This window comes from Salvia miltiorrhiza, chromosome 8 (assembly GCF_028751815.1).
Source record: "Salvia miltiorrhiza cultivar Shanhuang (shh) chromosome 8, IMPLAD_Smil_shh, whole genome shotgun sequence".
Lineage (NCBI taxonomy): Eukaryota > Viridiplantae > Streptophyta > Magnoliopsida > Lamiales > Lamiaceae > Salvia > Salvia miltiorrhiza.
The window spans coordinates 29,052,837-29,065,816 of NC_080394.1; the positions used below are offsets into that span (position 1 = coordinate 29,052,837).

Genomic DNA, 12,980 nt, shown 5'->3' on the forward strand with positions numbered 1-12,980 from the left:
AGCAGCTTCCGACGCCTCCCCAGCCCAACAACTAATAGCAGGTAAACGACTGCAAATCTGAAAATGTGGCAATGAAAAAATTATATTTATAGGGGACAAATCTTGGAGGCTAAGTTTCTAATTCAATCTGGAAACCAATGTTTTGTTATATGTCATGATTAATTTTATGTTTATCCAACAGATTGTTGAATGTCATGCTTGTGCTCCAAGGCTTGAATTGATTTTTGAAGATCAAATTTCAATTTCAGATTATATACGGGACAAATCATGATATTGTAGTACTATATAGCCAAATATTACACATTGGAAAAATGTTGGAATTCTTTTGGCTGAAAAATGGTTGAAATTTTAGTATATTACACACCGGATAAAATACAAATTAAAACATCACTTAATATACATAGAATTACACATTGGATAAAAAGTTGAATTGTATTGGCGGGAAAATGGCCAAACATGGATGTGTTTGGTTTATATATATATATATATATATATATATATATATATATATATATATATATATATATATATAGGGGAAGGCTAAAATAAGAACGCTTCTTAAAATATAAATTAGGAACCATTTTCAGCCCTTAGATCATCAAGATCTACGGTTGATTCATCACCTTGTTGGATAAATTCATGGTCCTGAGTTCGAATCCCAAAGGTAGCAAAAAATTATTTTTCGCAATTCATACCTTTATACAGTTTATTCATGCATGTTATGCATAAAATTCATGCATTTTTGCTGGTTCGCAATTCTTAAAATAAGAGTGGTTTATTGAATAACCGCTCCCTATATATATAGATATAGATATAGATATAGATGTCATTTTAGTGTACAAGCTCGGCAGTCACCATGTCATTTTTGGCTGCCTTCGTGTCAATTTTCGACGTCTACGTAAGAAAAAATCGATCATCAGGCAAAATTTAAAAAAAAAAGAAAGGTTATGAATTCTTAACCCCAAGTCCTCCGCGAGCAAGAGGTCCAACCCATCTTCGACCGCAATTGCTTAGGTTTCACCACCTTGCCATGGCTGGCGGTGTTTCTATTTTTGTGTACAGGGGGTGGTGGCGACGGGTGGGGATAGGGGAAATTAGGGTTTAGGGGTGGGGGTAGGGGGAAGACGACGAGGGTAGGGGTATTTTTTTCTATATTTTAAATATGTCATTTTAGAGTGTAAATGTCATTTTAGTGTACAAGCTCGGCGGTCACCATGTCGTTTTCGGTTGCCTTCGTGTCAATTTTCGATGTCCATGTAAGAAAAAATTGATCATCAGGCAAAATATAGAAAACAAAAAATGAAAGGTTATGAATTCTTAAGTACGTTTTAAAAAAATAGATGCAATTTTCAAATCCCGACATACCTTATGAATTTGCGGGCAATTTGTCCTATTTTATTTGTGCCTAGGTCATGAATTAATATGCAATTTTCTTCATTTCAAACGAAAATTTGGTAGATGTTGAAAAGAATAGAGGAAAAAATAGTTGTTTAGTGAGAAAATTGAAATTTTTGGGGGCAATATGATATTTTTACACTTATATCGAGCATTAGTGTAATTTGCACTGATGCTCGACTTGTAGTTGACACATGTCAAACATTAGTGTATAGGGGTGAGCAAATTCGAACCGGACCCACCGAACCCGTCCAGACCTGACCAACCAACTGTATATGTATGGTTAGGGCCGGGTTCAATTCCTAGGATCGATTTTTTTTTGGGTCGGTCCGGGTCAAAATCCGGTCGAACCCGGACCGATCCATATCATTAAAAATTAATTATTTATAATAATATTAATTAATAGTATTAAAGCTTCATTTTATGTATTTGTAGTATGTCAGACGGCAGTGCTCACCCTATTTGCAGCCGTTTTATGTATTTGTAACTTGGGCCTTTTGATTTGTGATTGGTGATTGATGATTGATTTTAAGCTTCATTTTGCTGGAGTTGATTAGCTGTTTGATTAAATGCCTACAAGAGTTATGAGAAATTCTTGAAATTTGTGTGTTTATTTGTGCATTGCAGTAGGAAAGAGTGTGATATTTGGATGAGGATGTTTGACCCGGACTGAATCGGATCCGTTGCTCGGGTTCGGTCTGGTCCCGGGCCGGTCCACACGAATTGATCGGTCCGGGTTGGTCCAATTTTTTGAAAATTTCGGTCCAACAAATTCGGCGGGTCGGTTCGGGTCCGACCCGCTGCACACCCCTATTAATGTATTTTTTAAGAATGATCGACTACTAATGCTCGATTGCTCGACTCGCAATAGTTGAGCATGTCGAGCATTGATGTATTTATCATTATTGCTTGAGTCGCAGAAGTCGAGCATGTCTAATATTAATATATTTATTATAAATACGCTAATGCTTGATATACTCGATTCGCAATGATCGAGCATATCGATCATTAGTGTCGAGCATATCGATCATTAGTGTATTTATCACTAATGCTCGACATGCATTAATCGAACATGTCGAGCAAAATTCGCAATTTCAACAAATTTTATGAATTAAGTAAAAATAATTTTGTCATTTTAAATTCAAAATTGGTAGTTTTTATAATTTTCTTTTATAATGAGTATTTTTTTTTAAATCTCTGAGAATTGCTAAAATCAATCATTAACCTTTTTATTTTTTATTTTATTTTTTTTGCAAAACGAAAAAGGAAAAGAAACCTAGAAATGGATTTTCCTAAAAATAAACTTCGGCGGTGAGGACGAGGCCATTGACTCCAGCTCGCCACTACAAGCCGCCGCACCTCTTCCGCCCACTTAATCCATCTTCTCCAACCGGCGGCGGAGGCAAATTGAAATGAAGTTGAAGCAGTTGGAGAGCCTTCTCGGCTCACTTCAACAGTTCGACCACCCCAAGGTCTGTCGTTTTGTTCTCCCTCATTATTTCTGTATATCAGTTATCTGCTGTCAATTTGCTTTATATGAAAAGTATAATGAAATAATCTCATGGCGCAACAGATTGAATTGGAGCAATATCCCACAGGACCCCACATCGCATCTCGCTTGCTCTACACTGTAAAAATTCTTTATGTTCCCCGTTCCTTTACTTTTTCCTTTTCCCTTACCTTTCTCAGATGCCTAAATTACTGCGTATTTGATTTGCGGTGGGTTGGATATTCTGTATAGTTGTTGTGTCAGTACTCAATATTCTTTTGTTAGGATAATTTAGGCAGAGAATTCGTTCGGGGATTTGAGTGATAAGGTAGTGGCAGATTTCGGTTGTGGCTGCGGAACGCTAGGACTGGCTGCTGGTCTTTTGGGTGCAGAGTAAATACTTTTGCCTATTCTTGTTTCATTTGTTTATTAATTCTGTTGGTTTTCTTAAAATTGATATGTTATAGTTAAGATATTTTGTTGTTATGTTGATTTCCGGCGGTCTTTTGTTACTGTTTCATTGTATCAGGCACGTTATTGGATTTGATATTGATCAGGAGTCTATCGAAATTGCAACCTCTAATGCAGATGAGCTAGAAGTATGCACTTTCTATCTCTCTTTTTTGTTCTTTTTCTTTTTTCTGGTGCATTGTGCTACGGATATATTTTGCTTATTTTATAAATGTGTGTGGAGAGTTGTCGAGAAAATTTATGGTTTCTTTTATTTCTTATTTGTTTTCTCTAAATAGACATTGGTTTGTCAAAAAAAATCATGGTTTAATGACCTTTGAGTATGGATTTTGAGTTTTATTAGTTTACTAACCTCGTTCACTTTTACCTTACAGTTAGACATCGATTTTGTTCAATGTGATATCAGCAATCTAAGATTGTCAGGTAGTTCTCTGAAACTGGCCACCTCAAATAAATTCTAATAATACTATAGAATCTACTAAATTCTCATAAGGAAGTATTGGATGTTCTACAAAATCACTTATACATTTTAGACAATTCTCTGTGTTGAATATAGAAAACAATGCATTTCTATTATAGGGAAGCATTCCTTAAGAGATTAGTAAAATGTTGACCGTTGCTCTTGAATTTTGCACAGATCAACATATTGACACAGTTGTAATGAATCCTCCGTTTGGGACACGGAAAAAAGGAGCAGACATGGAATTTCTCTCTGTGGCTTTGAAGGTATAGTCCTTACCTATGTTATAATTTGTTTGCACTAATTAATTGCAAGATCTGTTTCTTGCATCTACATGTTCTCTTTTAACAAGAAGGCTAATTTGTCAGGTTGCTTCCCGAGCAGTTTATTCCTTGCACAAAACCTCAACAAGAGATGTAAGTTTATTTGCCTTTTGAAACTGACGTTTATTTGTTTGTTGGTTCCATCATATTTAAGTAGTTTTGTGTTTGAAGATATGTGTTTTTTAATATTTATGTAATGCAAATAAATTGACTATTGGTTATTTCTCATTGTCTAGCACTTTTTCAAGCAATTCTATTTGTGGTTGCAAATTTATTGTCAAGTCTTACATAATACTCTGCTCGTTTGCTGGTATCTTGAACTGATGGTTCTTCCAACCAGATTAGATATGGCATGTTCCTTTAGGCAAAAGACTTTTATCTGATTCTCTGATTTTCTTGTGAATTTATTGGGACAAATCATTGCTTAATTTACTTATGTAGAGTAGCCTATTTTCCCTTACTGACTCTGTTGTGGTCCATAAACTATTCACAAAACATCAGCTAGAAGTAGAACGATACAGTTGTCGCTTACTGTGTTAAATCATTGATACTTTTAGGATATAGGGTTGAAGAGGAGTAATAGAGTGTTACTGTTAAATCATTCACCGCTTGGTTAAGTGAATTGTCTGATAGGAATGCTAGGAGGAGCTAGGTGTTAGACAATGGTGTAACAAATGTTTCATGATATTCAACTATAAAAGATTTATTCATCTCCTCCCCTTTTGCTATATTTACCTATTCCAAGATCAAGAGTTGAGCTTAATTCTGGCACCACAATATGCAACAAACTCTCTGAAAGATTATAAACTAAGGAGGTACTGGACCTAATCAACTTCTGGAATTTATTTTGGATTGGAACTATAGGAAATATATTAGTATCTAGTCGGGATAATTGAACAATATTCCAACTGTCGTAAATGGTACAAATGATAGTCAGAATGGTAAAGGAGGAAAACACTTTAGGGTTGTATTGCTACATAAATGGTGGACTAGTGGTGGTGTTAAATGATTGGAATCAAATGTGAACTCATTTAGGAGGCTCTGTTAAACTTTAGTCAGCAGACCAATCACAATTCATGGCTTCACATACCTTAAATAAATTTACAATCCCCCGCCCCTTTTGAGACCTTATATTCATAGTTAAATATTATCAAATCAACGAAATTATATTAGAAACCAATTAATTCAGGAATGTTATTAGCAGGGTTAAACACATCCAATGCATTTCATGTTCACACTTCAATCTTCTTTAAAGAACCACTAGCTTTTCAGTCGTCCTAATAAAGAGCTTCTGAAAGCATATTGGATCATGTTCTAATACCGCATTTTATGCATTGATAATCTCTTTGCTCTTGGGCAGCTCTGTCATTTGGACTTGAACTTCCAACAAACTGACTTCTTGATCTCCGAAAGGAGGGTGCTGTTTGTGTATCTTCAAATTTTACGATGATTTTGATCTATGCTTCTGCTTTTTACTATTTAACGATCCGTATAGCTCATCTCATTCTTTCCTACTTTTCTATGCCCATTTTTTCAATTTATTCTTGTTAACTGGGAGTTACCTGTATTTGGATGAGAGAATGTTGCTAATTTCTTATATTATTTTATTTTGTGAATGCAGCACATCAAAAGAACAGCAATGAGAGAATATAATGCTAGCAGTGCTGAGGTTCTGTGTGAGGTATATATATATGCTTAAGCTTTCTCATAGCTGCATTCTTTGTTGCCAAGTGATTTTGTATTCGTCGTAAATATGGTTTGTGCGGACTTATATTTTTGTCTAGCTTCGCTTTGATGTGCCACAACTCTACAAATTTCACAAGAAGAAGGAGGTTGACGTGGCAGTGGATCTGTGGCGATTCGTTCCAAGATCCGATCATGGAAAGCGTCCCTAGTAGATGGGCATCCATTGCTTGTGACAAAATATTCCCAGCAGCGAACCAAAGCAATATGATGTGGAGTCAGCTGAATCAAAAAGCGGTTATAAGATTTTAAGGAGAGAGTTACGATTGTTAGCAAATATGATAGCAAATATATTTGTGTGATAAATTCTGGAGTTGACCAATGGGGAAGATGACAATCAAGAAATTTTGATGGTCTTGATGTGGAGGGCATTATTTTTCATTGTAAATTAGGAGAGGAGATGTTATGGCATTCCCAAATTTCAAAATATTGCAATTATATCACCATCTTTTGAATTTTATTACTTGTAAGAAAATTAGGTTTGGTGGTGTATTTTTACTGTTTGAAAATTATGTGGCAACTATAAAAAAATATAGTAATGTTGTACTTTTGGCAACTAAATAATTCCTTACCATTTGTACATTCACAAAATAAATTAGTTTTTATTTATTTATTTATAGACATTAGTTCTCAACATGCTACCTTTAATAACTTACTCTCTCCGTTTTTTATTAAGTGTCCTATTTTAATATTTTTCCTAATAAGTGTTTCATTTCAAAATTTGAGAGTATAATTATGACAATTTTTTTAATTTTATCCTTATTTAATATTTTAAAATATTGTATATATGCATTTATTATAATAATTAATAAGGTTATAAATGTAAATTTCTTATTTTATTGGTATGTGTAATTTGATGATTGAGAACACTTAGTGGTCGTTTGGTTCGAATAGAGGAATGAAAATGGAATGGAATCAAATAAAAGGGTGGAATGGTAACAATAAACATTATGGAAAGAAATCATTAGAGCATCCGCAACGCATTACACGATCCACCCTACTCGAGTAAGGGTGAGATCGTGTAATGCGTTGCAGCGTCGCCTTACACGAGGGCTACATGTTCTATCGTGTATGCCCAATAGCCTTCAAAATTCGGCGCGTGTTCTACACGCGCCATATTTAAAAAAAAAAAACAAATGAAATTTGAAATTTTTTGGCAACTTTGACTGCCTCAATTTGCGGTCCTTTTTGACCGTTTTTTTTTCCCCTCTTTATGTATTCTTTTACTTCTTCTTCTTCCTCACTTTCTTCCTTGAGTCCTTCACAGAACAACAATTCTTCTCTTTCACTCTTTCAATATTTCTCTTTCAATATTTCCTTCTTTTTTCTTCAAAAAATGGCAGAACCCCAGCATGATTCTTTAAAAAATTTATGCAATTAAACTTAAATGAAAAATGGAAAAATCAAAACTAAAAAAATCAAGTAGGCTATCATGTAATCTCAATGTGGCCTCCTTACTCAATGTGGTCTCCCCTCATCAAGTAAGCTATCATGTAGGCTATTATGTAACCCCAATGCGGATGCTCTTAGTAAGAGATTCTTTTTTTTTTCCTCCTCTATTTTGAGGGGTAACAAATTGGGTGATTGGATTACCCCCAAGTAAGAGTAATAATTATCTTATTATTCAAACCAATAGATTCAATTAATTGATTCCCTTTCCAACCCTCCAAAAACACCCCATCAAACATGAGCTTAATTAAAAACACGAAGGGAGTATTTATTATTGTAAGACTATTTGTTTTTTAATAAGGTTAATAGCAAAAAAATACACGAACTTTCACCGAATTTACAAATTGCACATGACCTTCAAAAATAGCCTCACAATACATGACATTTTAATTTAATTGCAAATTGCACACGCGTTGACCAACACATTAATCCCTGTTGACGTGGCTCCCAAAATTTTCCTACGTGGACGACCGGCGTTCAAGTAATATGACGTCGTTTTGTAGTTATATCTAACGCTCAAAACGACGTCGTTTTGAGTTAGGATTATTGTTTAGGGAGAGAGTAACTGCTAAAACGGTCAGTCGCATCAACCCAAAATGTAAAAGACACTGTTTTGTTCCCACGCCCGATCAAAGCCCTAGGGTTTTACTTCTCGTATTCAAGGAAGCTCTCCCATCGTCAATGGCGGACTACTGCCTCAATCAGCAAACCAACCATGAAAATGGAAAGGACCACGGCGTGTTACTGTACTACAAGTACGCAGAAATCCCCAACATTCAATACCTCTTTGATTTCTACCATTCGAATTGCACCTCTCTCTCCCTCCTCGGTCGCGTCCGTCTCTCTTCCCAGGGCGTCAACGTCACTGTAATTTCCGGTTCATTTTGTATATGTGTGAGTGTTTGTGTGTGTTCCTTTTACTTTTTCATCCGAGAAACACAGCATGTTGGTGGGCAGGTTGGGGGGAGATTGACGGCATTGGAGGAACACATTGAGGTAGTGAAATCTAACCCTCTGTTTGAAGGAACCGACTTCAAGCTGGCCTCTTGCTCCGAGCCGTTGAGCGATCAAGTGGCCAAGGAATGTGGATTTACTTCTTTATCTATCCGGATAGTCAAGGTTGGCCTCAACTTAATTCGCCTGATATTATTTATTTGAATGAGGATGAGTCATGATCATGTTGTTGCAGCGGGTCCCACTATAGGGACTTCAAAGGCAAAAGTATGAACTGGTTGGGTCTTTCTGTTTCTAGACAGTAGTAAACTTCCTAGGTTGTTCCGTGTTTCACTATCTCTAAAACAATTGGGATTGCAGAAGGCATCTGCTTTCGTTCCCTCACATTCAAGCTGAAACAGGCTATCATACTGTCCATAGGAACTGGTGACGTTAAGCTCTCATCCCTTGTTGAAGTCTCCGGAGATTTCAAATGCTGGGAGACATCTCTCGGCAGCTGAATTTCACTCTGTTCTTCAGAATGCTGGTATTCTCTCTTTATTGGTTTGTGTACTTTGAGCTTTCATTTATTGTTGACATTATACTGCTAATTGTTGCCAAGTCTTCTACTATTGAATTTCTGGTTATTTTCCCAGGTGATTGTCAAGAGTTAAGTAGTGGCTCCAACAAGGAACTGATACTGTTAGATGCAAGAAACTTGTACGAGACGAGAATAGGCAAGTTTCATGCTCCAGATATCAAAACATTGGATCCAGCGATCAGGCAGTATAGTGACTTGCCCTCATGGATTGACGACAATTCCGAGCAATTGCGGGGGAATAATATCCTTATGTGAGTACTTGTGCTGTAGCAGTGATGTACTAGATTCTAGCTCATTTGACTCCAGTTGAGCAGATGTCAGTCGTGGTTTCTATTTTTAAGCTTCTTTGACATTGTTGCCTGCTTTACCTTCCAGTGTATCTCTACATACAATGTATCCTTGTCTTTTCTAACTAACTGCATGGTGCATGTCCATCTTGCTGTTGTTGCAGCTATCAGTAAGGGTGCGGTCACTTGGGTTGTAAATTTATCACAAGAAAAGGAGGGATAAAAAACATTCTCCCTTTAAATCCTTCCTTTCCTTTCCCTCATTTTCTATAAAAAGAATTTCACCCTTTCTTATCCTCAGTATGATTAACTTCTCATTGATGGTACTTGGCTAATATATTTTATGATCTTTCACCACCATATTAATCTCTATGGTTTGGAATATCAGGAGTATCATTCATTGTTGTCTTCTAGTTAGCCTTTTGTACGACTCCCTGATCTCCTTGTGTGTATCCTCGTAATTGCACTGAACTGCTGTGAATCTGTGATTATGGGGTATTTCAATTTTTTGCTACGTCATGATCCTCGATTATATTGGCAAACTCATTTTTGAGGATCTCGATTGTTTGTTTATTGGCATTTAAAGGTACTGTACTGGAGGAATTAGATGTGAGATGGCATCAGCCTATATCAGATCTAAAGGTGCTGGTTTTGAAAATGTTTTTCAGGTGAGCTCCTCTGAGTAGGAAAGGCAGCTACTTATATTTGGCCCGTTCTTTCTGTTTTGTGTTGACTTTCCTTAATTACCATCATAGCAAGAAAAAGTAGTACTAGCTCCAATTGAAGAAACCACCAGTTTTGAATTGGATAAAGTGATTTTATCTTTTTATTCTCTTATACATATCATGATAATACATTGCATTATTAAACTGATCTGTTAATTGCTTGGGCACTAGCACTTGAGTTCATGCACTAGAAGAATGACATCAGGAATTACCTTTTTTGAGAAGCTAAATGGGCACTTTTGGTTTCCACAATATTGAATAAATCGAAAATGGCCCATTTGGATTTATAAGTTATGCACCAGAATTACCTATGTCTAGTTACCTTGTAGAAAAGTCTTCTTGTCCTTTGCCATGGTGCAACAGCTTTTTGTTGTTGAGGAAGCTCTTGCATTATCTGGCATCATGAGGAAGATGAAGTATTATGTGTAAGCTTTATATGCCGGGAGCATTGCCCACATTGCATTTAGTAGAAAATCAATTCCAGAAACGAATTTTCCTGTAAACCCATATAACGAGATTATCTACCTTTTTTTTTGTCATTTGAGCTACAAAGCTAATTTGGAAAAGTCAATTTTGTTTGATAAAATATCAATATCGTACATTTTCAAGACATTTTATTATATTGCCTTAAAGTTTTTGGTTGGTTTTCCTTGGTAATGGGAACTTCTAGTGCTTACATGGCTGCTGTTGGTTACTGTTGTTTGTGTTATCCTTCCTGTGTAAGCCTGATTGTGAGAATACTAAATCAAATTTTCCCTGAGGGATGAAAATCATGAAACTATGTTAGAATCAAGAATGCTGATGTTACTCATGGTGCGACTGTTTTTCAGTTATATGGTGGAATCCAAAGATATATGGAACAATTCCCAGATGGAGGCTTCTTCAAAGGAAAAAATTTTGTTTTTGACCATCGGTATGCTTTCATATATCTAATTTACTTCCATTTAGCATGATTTTTTTGTTGCCTTTTGTATTTCTGCATTGCACAGTTGGATCTGCACAAGCTTCGTCATTAGCTTGGGAAGATCATGTCAGTTTTATATGCAAATACTGCTATTTTTTGCAGGATTCAACAGATTTAGTCTGGTTTAGGCAACATATGACTGTCCGTTAAGACATCAATTTTGATTACAAGGTACTCTTATGGATTTCTGCTTTCAGGGTTTCTGTTGGGAGCTTAGATCCTATTGTGTTGGGAACTTGCCTTCTCTGTGGCGTGTCATTTGATAACTACACTTCACGTTGCCGGTGTACTCATTGTAGGATGCTTGTGTTAGTCTGTGATCATTGTCGGGTATGTTCCACTCACATTGTAACTGTGTATTTCGTTGCTTTCAAATACTTTTGCTTAAAGAGGATCTAATTTAAAGTTTGCAACTAATATTTGCAGGAAATAAATCGGTCTTATGTTTGTGAATTGTGCCAGAAAGCTGGCAAGCCTGTCAAATCCATTTGCTCTATGTCGGGAGAAGTAACAGAAACAGCATATGATAATCAGAGTCTCGAGATTGATCAAGCCTCGTCTCTTCTATCTTCGAGTGAAGGTAAGGTTAAAGGTTTTATTCTTGACATCCTTTAGCTGGTATATACTCTATCCTGTTCAAAAAAAATCTCACTTTACATGTTTACGAATTACTTTAATGGAGATAAATGGGAAATTAAGAAAAGAAAAAAAAAGTTTGGTAGAAATTGTATAACTACACTTGTTTGCCAAAAAAAGAAAGAAAGCAAGACTTCTTTGAGACTACTTGTTTTAAATAGTAGGGAGTACTGAATAAGACACATCTAGGGTTGCTTCCCATTTTTTTGCTAACTCCTGTCCTGTATGCAATCTGGTTAGCTGAGCTATGTGTCTGTACGCAGTTAGGATATACCCATCTCTTTGCCTTTCTGCTTTCTGTAACATTTGCTGCATATACTCTAGTTTTTGCTTGATGTTCTCTGTTGATTCTAAGGAGCTTATTAAGAAGTATTTTGGCTGAACTGTGCAGGGCGAGATACAGCTTTGGCTATGCCAATTAGAAAACTCCGAATTTTATGCTTGCATGGCTTTCGGCAGAATGCATCCGGTTTCAAAGGAAGAACAGCATCATTAGCCAAGAAACTCAAGAACATTGCGGAGCTTGTGTTTGTTGACTGCACCACATGAGTTACCTTTCATTTACCAAGCTCCGCTGGCTGATCAGAATCATGGTTGTGATTCAGCATTCGAGCAGAAAAGCCCACCCTTGAACCATTGCAATAGGAAGTTTGCATGGTTGGTCGATGCAGATTATAGTGGAAAGGATGATTCTGAGTGGAAGATGGCTAAAGCTCCTTTCGACTCTCTGCAGTACCAGCAACAAACAGAGGGGTTCGAAAGGTCTATTGAATACTTGAAAACTGTATTCTCTGAAAAGGGGCCTTTCGATGGGATATTGGGATTCTCTCAAGGAGCTGCAATGGCTGGCTTAGTCGGTGCTGGGCGAGAAGAGCTTAAGGGTGACTTAGATTTTAGGTTTGTTATTTTATGCTCAGGTTTTTGTGTTAATATGGGAAGATACGTGGAGGGATCAATCAACTGTCCATCACTTCATATTTTCGGCCACAAAGAGGGCAAGGACAGACAGATAGATTGCGAAGCCAGTATGCAGCTTGCTTCCTTGTTTGAGAATGGATGCTCGGTCATTATTGAACACGACTTTGGTCATATAATCCCCACAAAATCTCCATACATTGGTGAGATTAAAGATTTTCTTAGACGCTTTCAGTAATTTGCTGAATCCTCTAATGTATTCTCGTATGCTTTTGCAATTATGTATCACATTTCTTTAGGATATTATCGTGTTTCAGTTTCTCGACTCTCTTGTTCCCTTCTTTCTTTTGGTCTTAGGTTGTGATCGTCTCGATAGCGTCAAGTCTAGCAAGTGGAAGGATATTTGGGTTTGTCCTTGTACCATACTCTCTCCGTCCATGAAAAAGACTCTTATTTGTTTTTTGTTTTTTTTTTTCACAATACAGAGGGAGTATTTGATCACCTCGTCGTCCTTGAATAGAATTGCATAGGTTAGTGTTACATAATGTGTGGAGCTGTGAACAACTTATTCCCACTGTCTAGTTAATAA

General features: G+C 36.5%; 2 protein-coding genes across 2 annotated transcripts; both read left to right on the forward strand.

Moving 5' to 3' along the window:
* The first annotated feature begins 2,632 nt into the window (after positions 1 to 2,632).
* LOC130997512 (uncharacterized) lies at positions 2,633 to 6,341 on the forward strand. The gene is made up of 9 exons (XM_057922847.1): positions 2,633 to 2,867; positions 2,969 to 3,025; positions 3,180 to 3,277; positions 3,414 to 3,483; positions 3,730 to 3,778; positions 3,993 to 4,081; positions 4,184 to 4,231; positions 5,760 to 5,819; positions 5,923 to 6,341. The coding sequence occupies exons 1-9, from the start codon at positions 2,808 to 2,810 to the stop codon at positions 6,031 to 6,033; spliced, it is 642 nt and encodes a 213-aa protein (XP_057778830.1). The 5' UTR covers positions 2,633 to 2,807; the 3' UTR covers positions 6,034 to 6,341.
* A 1,546-nt stretch (positions 6,342 to 7,887) lies between these two features.
* LOC130997511 (rhodanese-like domain-containing protein 6) lies at positions 7,888 to 12,716 on the forward strand. Its single transcript, XM_057922846.1, is given in 10 exon segments — positions 7,888 to 8,197; positions 8,288 to 8,449; positions 8,705 to 8,810; positions 8,920 to 9,115; positions 9,738 to 9,819; positions 10,707 to 10,789; positions 11,038 to 11,170; positions 11,267 to 11,420; positions 11,868 to 12,013; positions 12,015 to 12,716. Coding segments are annotated over 10 exon segments (1,863 nt in total). The 5' UTR covers positions 7,888 to 8,011; the 3' UTR covers positions 12,630 to 12,716.
* The last annotated feature ends 264 nt before the right edge of the window (positions 12,717 to 12,980 follow it).

Bases quoted from the DNA above. Each gene is read 5' to 3' on its own strand.
- LOC130997512 (XM_057922847.1), top strand. From the start codon at position 2,808: ATGAAGTTGAAGCAGTTGGAGAGCCTTCTCGGCTCACTTCAACAGTTC. The intron at 2,868-2,968 runs GTCTGTCGTTTT...ATGGCGCAACAG, and splicing joins AACAGTTCGACCACCCCAAG to ATTGAATTGGAGCAATATCC. The intron at 4,082-4,183 runs GTATAGTCCTTA...CTAATTTGTCAG, and splicing joins TTCTCTCTGTGGCTTTGAAG to GTTGCTTCCCGAGCAGTTTA.